The sequence below is a fragment of the Mobula birostris genome, chromosome 7, assembly GCF_030028105.1.
Source record: "Mobula birostris isolate sMobBir1 chromosome 7, sMobBir1.hap1, whole genome shotgun sequence".
Taxonomy (NCBI): domain Eukaryota; kingdom Metazoa; phylum Chordata; class Chondrichthyes; order Myliobatiformes; family Myliobatidae; genus Mobula; species Mobula birostris.
The window spans coordinates 92,289,244-92,308,315 of NC_092376.1; the positions used below are offsets into that span (position 1 = coordinate 92,289,244).

Below are 19,072 nucleotides of genomic sequence, written 5' to 3' on the forward strand. Positions count from 1 at the left end.
ATGGGAGACAAGGGAATGGCAGATGAACTAAATTAGTATCTTGCATCAGCTTTCATTGTGGAAGACATGGGCAACAAGCCAGTAATTTGAGAGTGTCTGCAGACAGAAGTGAGAGCAGTTGCAACGTGTAAGGAGAAGGTGTTTGGGAAGCTGAAAGGTTTGAAGGTAGATAAGTCACCAGGACCAGATGGACTATATCCCAGGGTTCTGAAAACGGCAGATGAATAGGTTGTGGAGGTATTACTAATGATCTTTCAAGAATCACTAGATCCTGAAATGGCTCCGGAAGACTGGAGTATTGAAACTGTCATTTCAGTCTTCAAGAAGAGAGGGAGGCAGAAAAAGGAAATCATAGGTGAGTTAGCCTGATCTCAGTGGTTGGGAAGATGTTGAAATTGATTGTAAAGGATAAGGTTTTGGGGTACTTAGAGGCACTTGACAAAATAAGCCATGGTCAGCATGATTTTCTTCAGGGAAAACCTTGCCTGGCAAATCTTTGGAATTCTTTGAAGAAATAACAAGCAGAACAGACAAAGGAGAATTGGTAGAAGCTATGTACTCCATTTTCAAAAAGCCTTTGACAAGGTGCCATATATGAGGCTGCATAAAAGCCCATGGTATTACAGGAATGATACTGCCATGGTAAGAGTGTAGGCTGATTGGCAGGAAGCAAACAGTAAGAATAATGAGAGCCTTTTCTGATTGGCTGCCGCGGGGGTCAATAGTGAGACCACTTCTTTTATGTTGTATGTCAATGATTTAGATGACAGAATTGATGCCTTTGTGGCCATGTTTGAGAATGATATGAAGATAGGTGGAGGAGCAGGTAGTGGTAAGGAAGCGGGGAGGCTACAGAAGGAGTTAGACAGATTAGGAGAATTGGCAGAGAAGTGGCAGATGGAATACAGTGTCAGAAACTTGTCATGCTCTTTTGTAGAAAGTAATAAAAGCATAGACTAGTTTCTGATCAGGAAAATAATTCAAAAATCCAAGATGCAAAGGAACCTGGAAGTCCTTGTGCAAATTGTGTTAAGGAAGGCAAATGCAAATTTCACATTCATTTCGAGAGGACTAGAATATAAAACCAAGGATGTATTGCTCAACTTGGTTTCATTCCCCCCGCCCCAGTTTCAGCTCTGTTTTATCACCCCAGTTCAGCCCTTTCCTATCCACATCCGTGACACCTCACACGCTCTGGATCTTTTCAATGATTTCAAGATCCCTGGCGCCGAGCATTATATTTTTACTATATCATCCAGTCCCTATACACCTCCAACCCCCACCAGGAAGGCCTCAAAGCTCTCCGTTTCTTCCTGGACACCAGACCCAACCAGTTCCCCTTCACCACCACTCTTGTCCGCTAAGCGCAACTTGTTCTCACTTTAAATACTTTCACCTTGGGCTCTTCCCGCTTCCTCCAAACAAAAAGTGTAGCTATGGGCACTCAATGGCGTCCAGCTATGCCTGAATATTTGTTGGCTATGTGGAACAGTCTATGTTCCAAGCCTACACTGATGTCTATCCCCACTTTTCCTATGCTATATCAACAACTGCGTTGTTGCTGATTCCTGCACCTCTGCAGAGCTTGTCCATTTCATCAACTTTGCCTCCAACTTCCAACCTGCCCTCTAATTTACCTGGTCCATTTCCAGCACCACCCTCAAATTTCTTGATCTCACTGTCTCGGTCTCTGGAGACAGCTTATCTACTGATGTCTATTACAAACCCACGGACTCTCACAGCTCCCTGGACTATATCTTCTCCCACCCTGTTACTTCATCTTCACCCTATGCGACTCGCTTGTCCATTCGTTCTTCTCCACTGATCTCCTTCCTGGCACTTCCCTTGAAAGCTGTACAAATGCTACACCTGCCCCTACACTTCCTCCCCCACTACCATTCAGAGCCCTGAACAGTCTTGCCAGGTGAGGCGACACTTCACCTGTGAATTTGTTGGGGTCATCTATTGTGTCTGATGCTCTTGGTGTGGCCTCCTGTGTATCGGTGAGACCAGACCGAGATTGGGAGACTGCTTTGCCGAGCACCTAAGTGCATCCGCCGGAAGAAGCAGGATCTCCTGGTGGCCACTCACTTTAATTCCACTTCCCAATCCCATTCTGATATATGCATCCACGGCCTCCTCCACTGTTCTGATGAAGCCACACTCAGGTTGGAAGAAAAACACCTTATATTCCATCTGGGTTACCTCTAACCTGATGGCATGAACATCAATTTCTCAAACTTCTGCTAAGGCCCCTCCCCTCACAATTCCCCATCCCCCTTTTCCCTTTCTCACTTTATCTCCTTGCCTGCCCATTGCCTCCCTCTAGTGCTCCTCCCCCTTTTCTTTCTTCCATGGTCTTTTGTCCTGTCCTATCAGATTCCCCCTTCTCCAGCCATTTTTCGCTTTCACCAATTAACTTCCCAGCTCCTTACTTTATCCCTCCCCCTCCCGGTCTCACCTATCACTTTGTGTTTTCCCACCCCACCCCACCCCACCCCACTTTAAAATCTACTCATCTGTTTTTCTTCAGTCCTACCAAAGGGTCTCAGCCCAAAAAGTCAATTCCATGGATGCTGCCTGGCCTGCTGAGTTCCTTCAGCATTTTGTGTGAGTTTATTGCTGAGATTTATTGTGAGCAGTTTTGAGCCCTTATCTAAGAAAGGATGTGCTGACAATGGAGAGGGTTCAAAGGAGATTCACAAAAATGATTCTGGTAAGGAAAGGCTTACCATATGAGGAGCGTTTGATGGCTCTGAACCTGTAATCACTGGAACTTAGAAGAATGAGAGGGGATCTCATTAAAATCTATCAAATATGAAGGCATTGATAGAGTAGATATGGAGAGGATATGTCCTTTAGTTGGAGAGTCTAGGACAAGAGAGCACAAAATCAGAATAGAGGGATATCCACTTAGAAAAAAAAATATGAAAAGTTTCTTTAGGCAAAGGGAGGTGAACCTGTGAAATCCATTGCCACAGATGGCTATGCAGGCTAAGTTATATATTTATGATGGAGGTTGATAGGTTCTTGATTAGTCAGAGCATGAAATGTTATGGGGAGAAGGCAGAAGAATGGAGTTGAGAGTGGAAAGGGATGACCCAATGATAAAACAGTGGAGCAGAGTCAATGGGCTGAATGGCCTAATTCTGTTCCTATGTTTTATGGTCTTATGGTCTTAAATGAATATTCTGACATGTGCTCTTACTCAGGTTCCTGATAGAAAAAGATCTCTTCTGCTGACCGTCACCTATTGATCTCTTGCTGACATAGTTTGCTTCGCTTTTAGCTCAATAACTTTTCTAGTAAGGAACTGATGGATTCAGTAACTGCTACTATCCTCACTCTGAGTTAACATAATCAAGAACCAACCCTATAACCTAGTTACTCTCAGCCCAATCCTCTAGCATTCAACACTCCCAACATCCAAATTCTTTCTAACCTTCTCCAGCCCGTTTGATCTCTGACTTGTCCCCAACCTTTTCCTGTGATTTTTGGTGGAGCCACAGTCAAATTCAGGGGCTGATCCTCCACTTAAATTGATTGATTCAATTCAATTCAGGTGGTGATGAACTGAATTAACTAATCAGCCAGAGGCTAGTGTCCCCTTGGAAGACCCTAGGTCTGCTCACTAGTCTTTAGAAGATCACCTTAATGATCCTCACTTTATATGATAACCATTCAAAGAATGATGAGCTGTAGATTTTAGTCTTTATGCTGTCCTTAAGCAAAAACTGCTGGAGCAACTCAATGAGGAACATAATGAGGCGGGGGGGGGGGAGCTAAGAAGAGGAATTATTAACCTTTCATATCCAGACCCTGCAGCCACCTTTGCCCCTGCTTTATGCTCTTTTAATTCTCTGTTCTATTTAATTGCATTCTAAGCAGTTTGTCCCAGTGTGACAATGAAATCTGTTTTAGAGCAGGCCCAATAGATTTAAATTTCGCACTAAAGCTATGAGAACTTTGGGTTGACATGCATTTACCCTTGGCTGGCAATTCACAAGAGTGCATCTTACATCTTGCTCTGTACTTCCTCTGTAAAGTGGAGCAAAGTTGTTGAGTTGTTGAGCTGAATACATTTGATTGTGAGCTTGGCTGATGAAATATTGCCATTTTGGATGGAACAGCAAAGTGAGGATAAGTGATTTGGCTTTATTCCTATATTAAATTAACATTAAGTTTGTTTTAAAATGGCCTTTAAATAATTTTCTAATATTTTAAATATAATTTGATTAGTTAAATTTATTTCAAATATTTTAAACATCTTTATTATCAAAAATATATAGTAGTTGAAAAAACCTCTGATAGCACAAGATCTCAAACACAATAAAGCAGTGAAGCTCATTTTGGCAGTGCTGAACCTTCAATAATTTTCTGTTACCTTATCATTTCAGCATCAAGTAAGAATCATTGCCAATAATGGCGCATTCCTTCCTAATGAACTTAATGTGTTCTATGCATGTTTTGATTAGAAGCAAAATAAAGGAGATAAAAGGAGAGAAGCAAAATAAAGGAATAAAGGGGGCCTATTCTGAATGGCTGGCAATGACAAATGGTGTTCCGCAGTGATTGCTGTTGGAACCTCTTCCTTTCACTTTATATGGCAACAATTTGGATGATACAATTGATGGCTTTCTGGCCACACTTACAAGTGATATGGAGACAGGTGGAGCTGCAGGTAGTTTTGAGGAAGTAGGGAGTCTGCAGAAGAACTTGCAAGAATAGGCAAAGAAGTGGCAGATGGAATATAGTGTCAGGAGATGTATGGTCATGCACTTTGGTGGAAGGAATAAAGGCATCGACTATTTTCTAAATGGGGAGGAGATTCAAAAATCAGAGATGCAAGAGGGCTTGGGAGTCCTCATGCAGGACTCCCCAAAGGTTAACTTGTGGGTTGAGTCGGTGGTGAGAAAGCCATTTCAAGAGGACTAGAATATAAGAGCAAGAATGTGATGCTGAGAATTTAAAAGGCATTGATCAAACTGTACTTGGAGTATTGTATGCAGTTATGGATCCCTTAACGCGGTCTAAGAAAAGATGTGCTGGTGTTGGAGAGTCCAAGGGAGGTTTAGAAGAATTAGTCTGGAAATGAAACAGTTAACATGTGAGGATCATTTGATGGCTTTGGTCCTGTACTTGCTGTAGTTTAGAAGAATGGGAGGATCTCAACGAAACTTACCAAGTATTGAAAAATAGGCACCTAGTTCAAAAGTCAGGAAGTCATGTTGCAACTTTATAAAACCCTCGTTTGGCAGCATCTGGAGTACTGAATACTATTTGCTCAATTATAGGAAGTATGTGGAGGCTCTGGAGAGCGTGTGGAAGAGGTTTACCAGGTTTCTGCCTGAATTAGAGGCATGTGCTAAAAGAAGTGATTTGACAAACTTGGATTGTTTTCTGAGACTGAGGGGAGATCTGAAGAAGCTTATAAATTTATGAGCTATGTACCCATATAACAATTACAGCACGGAAACAGGCCATCTTGGCCCTTCTAGTCCGTGCCGAACTCTTACTCTCACCTACTCCCGCCGACTTGCACTCAGCCCATAACCCTCCATTCCTTTCCTGTCCATATATCTATCCAATTTAACTTTAAGTGACAAAATCGAATCTGCCTCAACCACTTCTGCTGGAAGCTTGTTCCACACAGCTACCATTCTCTTTTTTTAAAAATAATTTTTATTGAGTTTTCAAAGTGATAGATGAGAAAATAATATCTACCCTCCCCCTCCCCTTAACCCTCCCCCCCCCGATATATACTCCTACCTAAAATGAAAAGGAAAAAAGAAAAAAAAGAACCGCCTGAATATTGGAAGGTTTGCACATGCTCCATGGGATAAAAATAAAATTTATATATATTTGTTACTTTCCCCCAAGGAACCAAGATCTTCATCATCGGAACTATAAATAAGGGCTCCAAATATTCAAAAATGTTACATATTTATCTCTTAAAATCTAAAACATTACTTAGCTTCTCAACTCTCATAGTTCCCTGGGGAATCCCTTTGAGCTTCATCATGTTGCTATGTGTTTCCCTCCCAATCATCCAGGCAAAAAGAAAAAAAAGATAGATAAGATACAAAAAAAGAAAAAACAAAATACCCCCCCACTAATGTTGTGAATGAAAAGATACACAACACTACCTCCCTCCATTGTGCGGGTCGTGGCTATTGCCACGCTTGCACACATGAATAACATAGCGATTGGTCAGTGTTCCTTCCAGCTCCCAGCTAATATTCCTCAAATTTTAACCTTTCTTCCCCTCCCTCATATAATTAACAATATATTTATATATTCATCCACCTAAAAATTCAACAGGCCTAATCCTTGATCCAGTCTTCATCTTCAATCCATCTTGCTCCCCTAAGTTTGTTCTTGTATCTGGTGAATATTCAAAGAATCTCGCACAAACTCCTCCGCTTTCCGGTAATCGTCAAAAAATCTTTTTTCTCCACCAGGCAAAAAAATCTTCAAGGTTGCAGGATAACGCAATATAAATTGATAACCGTGATCCCATAGGGCTTTTTTCACTGGATTAAACTTTTTCCTTCTTTTCAAAAGTTCATAACTTATGTCAGGGCAGAAAAAAATTTTCTTCCCTTCTATCATCAGTGGCCCTTTTCTCTTCTTGACAGCTTGGGCAGCCGCCTGTAGAATCCTTTCTTTGTCTTGAAATCTTAAGAATTTTATTAAAATTGATCGTGGATATTGGTCATCTTGTGGTTTTGGTCTTAGAGCTCTATGTATCCGCTCAATTTCAATTGATCAGTCTTCCTCTTTCATTTGCAAGGTTTTTGGGATCCATCTTTGAAAAAATTCTATTGGATTATCTCCCTCTATACCTTTAAGACCAACAATTTTAATGTTATTATGTCTACTAAAATTTTCCAACACGTCCACTTTCTCCAAGAGTCAATTTCTTTCCGTGTTCCAGACGAGCACATCATTTTCTGTTTTTTCCACTCTATCGTTAATATGCTCCATTGTTCTTTCCATCTTCTGAAGTTTCTTATCCATTTTATCCTGTCTTTTCATAGCTTTATCATAGCACATCTTCACATCTCTAAGCTCTGTTCTTAATTTTCTTAGTTCAGCTGTTAATTGCAATAAAGCCTCTCTTATGTCTCCGTCGTCTCCTTTACTTCCAGTCTCTTCCAGTTCTTCCTCCTCTTCTTCATCTGTATTCTCTGCGATATCCAATTCTGACTCTGAGTCACTTTCAGTTGCAGTGGCCGTCGGTTCTTGTAGTTTAAGCTGTGTCGATTTGCACATGCGTACTTCTTTGCGCATGCGCAATTCTGGCATCTTCTTCCGAGAGACCGCTACTGCCGCCATTGCTCCCTGTTTTTCTACACCAGAGATAAAATGCGTCTCCTCCGAAGGAGATCCAACCTGAATCCGAGGCTCCATCTCTGTAGTAGGCCCTTTTTTCTTCCCATCTCGCAGCGACTTCACAACAACAGACTTCTTCTGTTGCGGTTTACGAGGCATATCGTAGAGTAGCCTTATGAAGTTTATATATAGTTTTCGGAAAGTATTTATTAACTTTACTTTGTTTAAACGGTACTTTGCTGATTTTTTTATAGGAGAGCTGGATTTACACGTCTCAATCCCACGTCATCACGTGACACCCCCCACCTATCACTCTTTGAGTAAAGAAGTTCCCCCTCATCTTACCCCTAAACTTTTGCCCTTTAAACCTCAACTCATGTCCTCTTGTTTGAATCTCCCCCACTCTCAATGGAAAAAGCCTATCCATGTCAACTCTATCTATCCCCCTCATAATTTTAAGCACCTCTATCAAGTTCCCCCTCAACCTTCTATGATCCAAAGAATAAAGACCTAACCTCTTCAACCTTTCTCTGTAACTTAGGAGATGAAACCCAGGCAACATTTTAGTAAACCTCCTCTGTACTCTCTCAATTTTATTAACATCTTTCCTATAATTCGGTGACCAGAACTGTACACAATACTCCAGATTTGGCCTTACCAATGCTTTATACAATTTCAACATTACATCCCAGATCCTCTATTCAATGCTCTGATTAATAAAGGCCATCATACCAAAAGCTTTCTTCACCACTCTATCCACATGAGATTCAACCTTCAGGGAACTATGCACCATTATTCCTAGATCCCTCTGTTCAACAGCATTCTTCAATTTACCATTTACCATGTATGTCCTATTTTGATTTGTCCTACCAAAATATAGCACCTCATGTTTTTCAGCATTAAACTCCATCTGCCATCTTTCAACCCACTCTTCTAACTGGCCTAAATCTCTCTGCTGGCTTTGAAAACCACTTCATCATCCACAACGCCACCAATCTTAGTATCATCTGCATACTTACTAATCCAATTTACCACCCCATCATCCAGATCATTAATATATATGACAAACAACATTGGACCCAGTACAGATCCCTGAGGCACACCGCTACACATCGTCCTCCAAACTGACATACAGTTATCCACCACTACTCTTTGGCATCTCCCATCTAGCCACTGCTGAATCCATTTTGCTACTTCCATATTAATGCCTAACTATTGAACCATCCTAACTAACCTTCCGTGTGGAACCTTGTCAAAGGCTTTACTGAAGTCCATATAGACAGCATCCACCACTTTACCCTCGTCAATTTTCTTAGTAACCTCATCAAAAATTCAATAAGATTTGTCAAACATGACCTTCCACGCACAAATCCATGTTGACTGTTCCTAATCAGATGCTGTCTATCCAGATAATTATATATACCATCTCCAAGAATACTTTCCATCAATTTACCCACCACTGACATCAAACTCACAGGCCGATAATTGCCAGGTTTACTCTTAGAACCCTTTTTAAGCAATGGATCCAGATGAGCAATACGCCAATCCTCCAGTACCATCCCCGTTTCTAATGACATTTGAAATATTTCTGTCAGAGCCTCTGCTATTTCCACACTAAATTTCCTCAAGGTCCTAGGGAATACCTTGTCTGGACCTGGAGACTTATCCAGTTTTATATTCCTTAAAAGCACCAGTACTTCCTCTTCTTTAATTGTCATACTTTCCATAACTACCCTTCTTGTTTCCTTTACCTTACACAATTCAATATCCTTCTCCTTAGTGAATACCGTAGAAAAGAAATTGTTCAAAATCTCCCCCATCTCTTTTGGCTCCGCACATAGCCGTCCACTCTGATTCTCCAAGGGACCAATTTTATCCTTCACTATCCTTTTGCCACTAACATAACTGTAGAAACCCTTTGGATTTATTTTCACCTTACTTGCCAAAGCAACCTCGTATCCTCTTTTAGCTTTTCTAATTTCTTTCTTAAGATTCTTTTTGCATTCTTTATATTCCTCGAGCACCTCATTGACTCCAAACTGGCTATATTTATTGAAGATCCCTCTCTTTTTCCGAACCAAGTTTCCGATATCCCTTGAAAACCATGGCTCTCTCAAACTCCTAACCTTTCCTTTCAACCTAACAGGAACATAAAGATTCTGTACCCTCAAAATTTCACCTTTAAATGACCTCCATTTCTCTATTACATCCTTCCCATAAAACAAATTGTCCCAATCCACTCCTTCTAAATTGTTTTGCATCTCCTCAAAGTTAGCCTTTCTCCAATCAAAAATCTCAATCCTAAATCCAGTCCTATCCTTCTCCATAATTACACTGAAACTAATGGTATTGTGATCACTGGACCCAAAGTGCTCCCCAACACATACCTCTGTCACCTGCCCTATCTCATTCTCTAACCGGAGATCCAACACTGCCCCTTCTCTAGTTGGTACCTCTAAGTATTGCTGCAAAAAATTATCTTGCCCACATTTGACAAGCTCCAAACCATCCAGCCCTTTTACAGAATGGGCTTCCCAGTCAATGTGTGGAAAATTAAAATCTGCCACAATCACAACCTTGTGCTTACTACAAATATTATGCTATCTCCTTACAAATTTGCTCCTCCAGTTCTTGGTCCTCATTGTGTGGTCCATTACACCCCTATAAGCGTCACAACACCTTTCCTATTCCTCAATTCCACCCAAATAGCCTCCCTAGATGAGTCCACTAATCTATCCTGCCACAGCACCGCTGTTACATGTTCTCTGACAAGCAATGCAACACCTCCCCCTCTTGCCCCTCCTCTGTACTCTCTCAATGTTATTGACACCTTTCCTATAACAGACAGAGAAGATATTTATTCTCAATTTCAAAATGAGTCAATAAGTCATATTGTACAGACAATTAGTCTGTATAACAGACGAGAGAAAGTCTGCAGATGCTGGAAATCAAAGTAACACACACAAAATGCTGGAGGAACTCAGTAAGTCAGGCAGTATCTAAGGAGAAGAGTAAACAGGCTGAGACCTTTCATCAGTCTATATAATATGCATTTTTTGAATTATTGGATCTGCAATTCTCACAAAGTACACATGCATTTACGCTGAAGGAAAAATTCAATGCGATGTGTGGGGCACCCACCACTCTACAGAGAGTGGTGGGTGCCTGGAGTTCACTGCCTGTTATGTTGGTGGAGGTGGACATGATAGAGGTGTTTAAGAAGAGAGGAATATGGACCATGTGCAGGCAAAAGGAATTAGTTTAATTAGGTGTTATTGTGAACCTAATAAACAAAATGCAGCTTTAAATCCAAGGTTAGAACTACATCTGCTGAACTATGTATCAGTTAGGAAGCAGAAGTTGTGACGGTGAAGGAGGAATTTGAAAAGTAGGTTAAATTCACACGTATGATCATAAACCACTGAATATGGAATAATTTTGACAAGATTCTAAATCTGCATTAAATAGGTGTCACTTCAACTTGATGCGATTTTTCCCCCTGCTTCTCTTCCTGAGGTGTAAAGAGGCCTTAAGCATTAATGTGTTCCCTTTTGCAGTGGTGAGAGCGGATCAGGGAAGACAGAAGTCTGTAAACATATTGTAAAGCATCTTGCACGCAGAGCTGTGGAATTTACGATTGAAGCAAAGTTTAACCATGTAAGTATCAAAGTACCTCCTTTAACATGGCTAAGATTCAGGATTTATTAACAAACTGCACAGAAATCTACACTCTTGCCAGACACTAGCCCTACCACTGGGTGTCAATTAATCCTGTAGAATTTAGTAAGTATTTTCAGAGCCTAGCCTTCACAGTAAGTCTATACAAGATGCATTTTGTGAATCATTGGATGATTGGATACCCACAAAGTAAATGTGACATCTCGTAATTGACTGTACCAACTCTTCCAAGCTTTTAAACTGTTGTGTCTTATCCAGTTGCAACTCCATCCACAGTGAGGAAGTGTTTTGAGAAGTTGCTGGTAACTCTTGCCTGAGAAGTGACTTAGATCCGCTCCAATTTGCCTACGAAAGTAACAGGACCACACAGGTGCCATCTCACTGGTTCTTCACTCAACCCTGGACAGCAAAGATGCATACATCAGTATAATCATTATCGAGTACAGCTCAGCATTCAATACCATCATCCCCTTGAAACTAATCAGTAAGCCGCAAGACCTTGGCCTCAATACCTCCTTGTGCATTTCGATCCTTGACTTCCTCACTTGCGGACCTCAGACAGTTTAGATTGTCAACAACATCTCCTCCATGATCTCCATCAGCACAGGAGCATCACAAGTCCGTGCACTTAGCCCCCTGCTCTACTTGCTTTACACTTATGACATGTGGCTAAGCACAGCTCCAATGCTATATTTAAATTTGCTGATGATATCACTGTCATAGGCTGAATCAAAGGGGATGACAAATAAACATATAGGAGGGAGATTGAATATCTGGCTGAGTGGTACCATAACAACAACCTCTTACTCAATGTCAGCAAGACCAAGGAGTTGATTATTGACTTCATGAAGAGGAAACCAGAGGTCCATGAGCCAGTCCTGATCGAAGGATCAGAGATGGAGAGGGTCAGCAACTTTAAATTCCTCGGTGTTACCATTTCAGATGACCTGTCCCTGGGCCCATCATGTAAGGACAATTACGAGAAAGCACAGCAGTGCCAATACTTCTTTAGGAGTTTGTGGAGATTTGGCGTGGCATCCAAAACTTTAACAAACTTCTATAGATGTGTAATGTAGAGTATATTATAACTGGCATCACAGCCAGGTATAGAAACACCAATAGCCTTGTACAGAAAATCCTACAAAAAATAGTGGATACGGCCCTCCCCACCGTTGAGCACATCTACACGAAGCATTGTTGAAAGAAAGCAGCATTCATCTTTAGGGACAACCACCATCCAAGTCATGCTTTCTTCTTGCTGTTGCCATTGGGAAGAATGTATAAGAGCCTGAAGATTCACAATGCAAGGTTCAGGAGCAGTTATTGCACCCTCAATTATCAGACTTCTGAACCAAAGTGGATAACTTCACTCAGCTTCACTTGCCCCATCAATGAAATGTTCCCACGACTAATGGGTTCAATTTATTTATTATCATTATTTCTTTCCTTTTGTATTTGCAGAGTTGTGATCTTTCATTAACTTTATTATGGTTGTTAGTGTAGTATGGGTGTATTGAGTATGCCCACAAGAAAATGAATTTCAGGGTTGTATATGGTTCATATATGTACTTTAATAATAAATTTAATTTGAACTTTGATTGATATCTTGCATATAATATTCTGGCATGCAGTTGGCAGTATTGGAAAGCATCAGTGATACTCCTAGAAAGATGTTGACTACATTGATTGAACTCTGTCCCTGCTTGAGTGGTCTCCAGAAGGTCAGCTCCCGGGGAAAGCCCTGGATATTTTGAGAACTGGCCTCATTAATGCTGAGGTGCAAGAGAATGATGTAAAAAGGAGAAAGAACTTTTAAAAAAATCAAACAAACACAGTAGGAGAGAAATTCATTTTCAGCAATTAATGCTAAATTGCAATATAGTAGTTGCTGTGCTGTGCCATGTTTGCTTCTGAAATTTGGTTCTTTGGTATGCAACATGCTGCACTAAATTGGTGCGGTCTTACATTGATTCAATTATGGTTATTATTCTGTTGTAGATTTATTGAATATTCCTGAAAGAAAATGAAATGTATTTCCAAGTTGCATGTGGTGACATACAGTATATATAATAAAATTTACTTTGAACAATTCTACTGAGAGGATGAATTTCGTGATACATCTGTTGTAGTTCTCACATACCAAAAAGGAAATTTAAAAAATCTGGCATTTTGTAGCAGAGGTAATATATTGTAACAACACAGATTGGTCCCTTTTTTCTGTATTTTGTTTGAGGTATTGTACTTTCCTAGGAAATGAGTTAGTTTATTTTGCCAAGTTCTATTCTTCCTGAGGTTATTAGTGATTGATGCGGTATTTATCAGTGTATTTAAAAAACTTGTACCTGGAAGTGTGTTACCTTAGGGTTTCACAGGATTCACTAGTTCCTTCTTTTCACAACATATTTCACATATAGAAGCTTGTTCATGATTACAAAAATAATGCCTGGTTCAGGGTGTGAAGGAAAGCTTGGACAACAGGAAGATATTGATGGTCTGGTCATTTGAGCAGACTAGTAGTAAATAGAATTTACAATAAGGTAAAATTAGCTTCATTTGTCATGTGTAAAACATCAAAACATCAAAACATACATTGAAATATGTTGTATGCTTCAATGACCATCACATCCGAATATGTGCTAGGTGCAGCCTGCGAGTGACACCAGAGGCTCTGGTGTCAATATAGCATACCCACAACTTACTAACTCTAACCACACATCTTTGGAATGTGATAAGAATCTGGAGCAGCCAGAGGAAGCCCAGACAGTCATAGGGGGAACATACGAACTCCAGGCAGTGGCGAGAATTGAGCCCCAACCACTGATTGCTGGTGATGTAAAACATCATTATGCTATACTGCCATGCATCTGGTAACCCACTGAACAATGCATTTGGGAAGATGCAAAAAGGCATGCAAATATGGAATGAATCCCATGATACTGAGTGGCATGAAGCAAAAAAAACAAATATTGGAATTTATCTCCATAGACTTTAATGATTGCAGAACAAAAATAGATGGATCAAAAAGTTCAAGTTCAGAAGTTCAAAGTAAATTTATTATTGAAGTACATATATGTTTTCTTGTGGGCATACACAGTTATTCCAAGAAAAACAATAGAATCCATATAAAGACGGCAGCCAACAGAACAACCAGTGTGCAAGAGACAAAAAATTGTGCAAATGCAAAAGTAAATAATAACAATAATAAATCATGAGATGATGAGATGATGTCTGCAGGTTGTGGGAAAAGTTCAGTGATGGGGCAAGTCATCCCCTCTGGATGGTTGAGGGATAATAACTATTTCTAAACATGATGGTGTGAGTCCTGAGGCTCCTGTACCTCCATCCTGATGGCAGCAGTGAGAAAAGAGCCTGGCCTGGGTGGTGGGGATCCTTGATGATGGACACTGCTTTGCTGTGACAACGTTTCATGTAGATGCGCTCAGTGGTTGGGAGGGCTTTACCGTGATGGACTGGGCCATATCCACTACCTTTTGTAGGCTTTTCTGTTCAAGGGCATTAGTGTTTCCATACTAGGCCCTAATGCAACCAGTCAATGTACTCTCCACCACACATCTGTATCTTTGTCAAAGGTTTCAATGTCATGCCAGATCTTCACAAACTTCCAGAAACATAGGGGCGCAGCCGTACTTTCTTCATAATGGCACGTGTGCTGGACCCAGGATAACACTGAGGAATTTAAAGTTGCTCTCCACCTCTCCACCTCTGATCCTCTGATGAGGACTGATCGAAGACCTCTGATTTACTCCTCCTGAAATCAATAATCATCACTTTGATTTTGCTGACATTAAGTGAGGGGATTTTGTTGTGGCACCACTCAGCCAAATGTCAACCCTATATGCTGACTTGTCACCACCTTCGCCTTGGCCAACGACAGTGGTGTCATCAGCAAACTTAAATATGACATTGTGTACAGTTCTGGTCACCAAATTATAGGAAAGATGTCAATAAAGTTGAGAGAGTACAGAGGAGATTTACTAAAATGCTGCCTGGGTTTCATCTCCTAAGTTACAGAGAAAGGTTGAACAAGTTAGGTCTTTACTCTTTGGAGCGTAGAAGGTTGAGGGGGGACTTGATAGAGGTGTTTAAGATTATGAGGGGGATTGATAGAGTTGACGTGGATAGGCTTTTTCCATTGAGAATGGGGGAGATTCAAACAAGAGGACATGAGTTGAGAGTTAAAGGGCAAAAGTTTAGGGGTAACAAGAGGGGGAACTTCTTTACTCAGAGAGTGGTAGCTGTGTGGAACGAGCTTCCAGCAGAAGTGGCTGAGGCAGGTTCGATGTTGTCGTTTAAAGTTAAATTGGATAGATATATGGACAGGAAAGGAATAGAGGGTTATGGGCCGAGTGCAGGTCGGTGGGACTAGGTGAGAGTAAGAGTTCGGCACGGACTAGAAGGGCCGAGATGGCCTGTTTCTGTGCTGTAATTGTTATATGTTGTATGGACATTGGAACTGTGCTTAGCCTCGCAGTCATAAGTGCAAAGCAAGTAGAGCAGGGGGCTAAACACACAGCCTTGCGGTGCATCTGTGCTGACGGAGATTGTGGAGGAGATGTTTTTGCCGATCCGAACTGAAAGGAAAACTTCCTTTATTAATCAATGCACTAAAAGTAAGAGTAAGGAGGTTAAAGTCATAAAATCGGTCAGGCCTCAGGATGAGTATTGTACATTTAATGTTCAACCTGTCTCCTTTGGAGACATAATGAAGAAGTACGCTATTGCCTTTGCAATCAGTGCAAGCCCAGTGAAGTCACAGTCTGCCCTGTTCTTTTTGTGTGATTCAGTAAATATGCATTTATCCTTTCATTAATCTGATGTTGCCATCTCATGGAACACCAGCTACATAGCATATAGTTTGAGAGCTGTGTTAAAAATATTTGCATCGAAATAGCACTGAAGCAACTTTTCCACAAATGTCATTAACAATTTTATACAACCAATTATTTTGAAACAGATTGTTCCTTATTCATTAGCTACAGTGGTGAACTAGGCAAGGATATTATCAGCAACTCAAAATTTTCATTAAGTTTCTTGACACTGAAGTGTCCTTGAACAGACAAATTGCCTGTCAGAGATCTATACCTGGTTTCTGCTTGAACCCTTCTAGCTAACTGTGTTGAAAACCAAACATATTGTCAGCTTACCAATAAAGTTTCAATATCAGGATTATACTTTCTGGTTATGACTTTCTATTCAACCTCACTGAATCCTGTCCAACACCTACACTATTTGACTATTTGCCTTGTACATTCATTTGGAGAAGGAAACCAAATATAATAATTTCAAGTTTGCTGAAGTTCAAAGAGCATATATGTCACCCTGAGATTAATTTTCTTATGGACATACCCAATAAATTTATAACAAAATAATAACCATAACAGAATCAATGAAACACCGCAACAACCTGGATGTTCAACCGGTGTGCAAAAAACAACAAACTGTGCAAATATAAAAAGAAACAAATAATAATAATAAATAGATAAGGAATACATATCAAGAACATGAGATGGAGAGTCCTTGAAATTGAGTCCATAGGTTGTGGGAACAAGGCAGTGATGGGGCAAGTGAAGTTGAGCGAAGTTATCCCCTTTGGTTCAAGAGCCTGATCGTTGAACTGTTCCTGAACCTGGCGGTGTGAGTCCTGAGGCTCCTGTATCTTCCTCCTGATGGCAGCAGCAAGAAGAAAGCATATCTTGCGTGGTGGAGGTCCCTGACATTGGATGCTGCTTTCCTGCAAAACCGCTCTGTGTAGATGTGCTCAACAGTGGGGAGGGCTTTACCAGTGATGGACTGAGCCATATCCACTACCTTTTGTTCAAGGGGACACTCACAACAAGCTGGAGGAACTCAGCAGGTCAGGCAGTATCCGTGGAAACGGTCAGTCAATGTTTTGGGCCGGAACCCTTCATCAGGACTGAAGAGGGAAGGGGCAGAGGCCCTATACAGAAGGTTGGGGGATGGTGGGAAGGAGAAGGCTGATAGGTTCCAGGTGAAAAACCAGTAAGGGGAAAGATAAAGGGGTGGGGGAGGGGAAGCAGGGAGGTGATAGGCAGGAAAGGTGAAGAAAGAATAGGGGAAACACAATGGGTAGTAGAAGGAGGCGGAACCAAGAGGGAGGTGGTAGGCAGCTGGGGGAGGGGGCAGAGTGAAATAGGGATAGGGGAAGGGAGGGGGAGAGAATTACCAGAAGTTGGAGAATTCTACATTCATATCAAGGGGCTGGAGACTACCCAGACAGTATATGAGATGTTGCTCCTCCAACCTGAGCTTAGCCTCATCATGGCAGTAGAGGAGGCCATGTATGGACATATCTGAATGGGAATGTGAAGCAGAGTTGAAGTGGGTGGCAACCGGGAGATCCTGTCTGCTGTGCTGGACGGAGTGGAGGTGCCCAACGAAGCAGTCCCCAAATCTGCGTTGGGTTTCACCGATGTAGAGGAGGCCGCACTGGGAGCACTGGACGCAATAGATGACCTGAGGCAGAACATTCTGTCCTTAGCAAGGGGCTCACTTTTGACCCCTCTGTCCACACCTCAGTGAGTTCCGTGCCCACCATGATGCTGTACTCTTCTTCCGTCACCTACGTCTCCCAGCCTACTTGTTTGACAAGGATTCCCCTCCCCTACTGATGACCACTTGTCCCGTCTTCAACCCTCCTCCTCTTCCTGGACACCCTGCCCGGGCCTTCTACCTGCACTTGATCTTTTCATCTCCAACTGTCACCGAGACATCAACCATCTCAACTTCACCACTCCTCTCTCCTGTTCCAACCTCACTCCCTCTGAAAGCACTGCCCTTCACTCTCTCCACACTAATCCCAACCTCACCATCAAACCCGCAGAGAAAAGTGGTGCCATAGTAGTCTGGCGGACGGACATCTACCTCACTGAGGCCAAACGGCAGCTCTCTGACACCTCCTCTCACTTACCCCTGGAACAGGACCCCACCAAAAAACATCAAACCATTGTCTCCTGTACCATCACCACCCTTATCAACTCCGGAGACCTTCTATCCTCAGCCACTAAACTCATAATTCCCACACCCCGTACTGCTCGGTTTTACCTCCTCCCCAAGATCCACAAGCCTGACTATCCCGGTAGACCCATAGTTTCAGCCCGCTCCTGTCCCACCGAAATTGTATTTACCGACTTGGACTCCATTTTGTCACCCATAGCTCAGTCCCTCCCCACCTACATCCGGGATACATCCCATGCCCTCCACCTCTTCAATAACTTCCAGTTCCCCAGTCCCGACTGCTTTATTTTCGCTATGGATGTCCCATCCTTATACACCTCCATTCCCCATCAAGAAGGCCTCAAAGCCCTCCACTACTTTCTGGACAAAAGACCTCATCAGTTCCCCACCACCACTACCCTCCTCTGGTTGGCAGAACTGGTACTCACACTTAATAACTTCTCTTTTGGCTCTTCCCACTTTCCTCAGACCAAGGGTGTAACTATGGGCACTCGCATGGGCCCCAGCTATGCCTGCCTCTTCATTGGTTATGAGGAACAGTCTGTGCTCCAAACCTATTCTGGTACTGCTCCATAACTTTTCCTTCGCTACATTGGCGACTACATTGGTGCTGCTTCCTGCACCCATGCTGAGCTCGTCAATTTCATCGACTTTACTTCAAACTTCCACCCAGCCATCAAATTCACTTGGTCTATCTCGGACACTTCTCTCCCCTTTCTCGATCTCTCGGTCTCCATCTCTGGAGATGGACTGTCCACTGACAACTTCTACAAGCCCACTGACTCTCATAACTCCCTCCACTATACCTCTTCCCGCCCTGCCACATGCAAAAATGCCATTCCCTATTCCCAGTTCCTCCGTCTCTGCCGCATCTGCTCCCAGGATGAGGCTTTCCATTCCAGGACATCTCAAATTTCCTCTTTCTTGAAGGATCGTGGTTTCCTTTCTGCTGTCATCAATGATGCCCTCACCCGCATATCCTCCATTTCCCACACTTCGGCTCTCACCCCATCCTCCTGCCACCACAACAGGGACAGAGTTCCCTTTGTCCTCACCTACCACC

The 19,072-nt window shown here is 42.0% G+C and overlaps 1 protein-coding gene across 1 annotated transcript in view; it reads left to right on the forward strand.

Annotated features, from left to right (window-relative positions):
- Nucleotides 1–19,072, forward strand: part of myo16 (myosin XVI) — a 541,014-nt gene that overhangs the window by 226,849 nt on the left and 295,093 nt on the right. Inside the window, exon 13 of the mRNA XM_072264587.1 lies at nucleotides 10,893–10,992. Coding sequence (XP_072120688.1) covers nucleotides 10,893–10,992 — 100 coding nt within the window. The remainder of the gene's footprint in view (nucleotides 1–10,892; nucleotides 10,993–19,072) is intronic.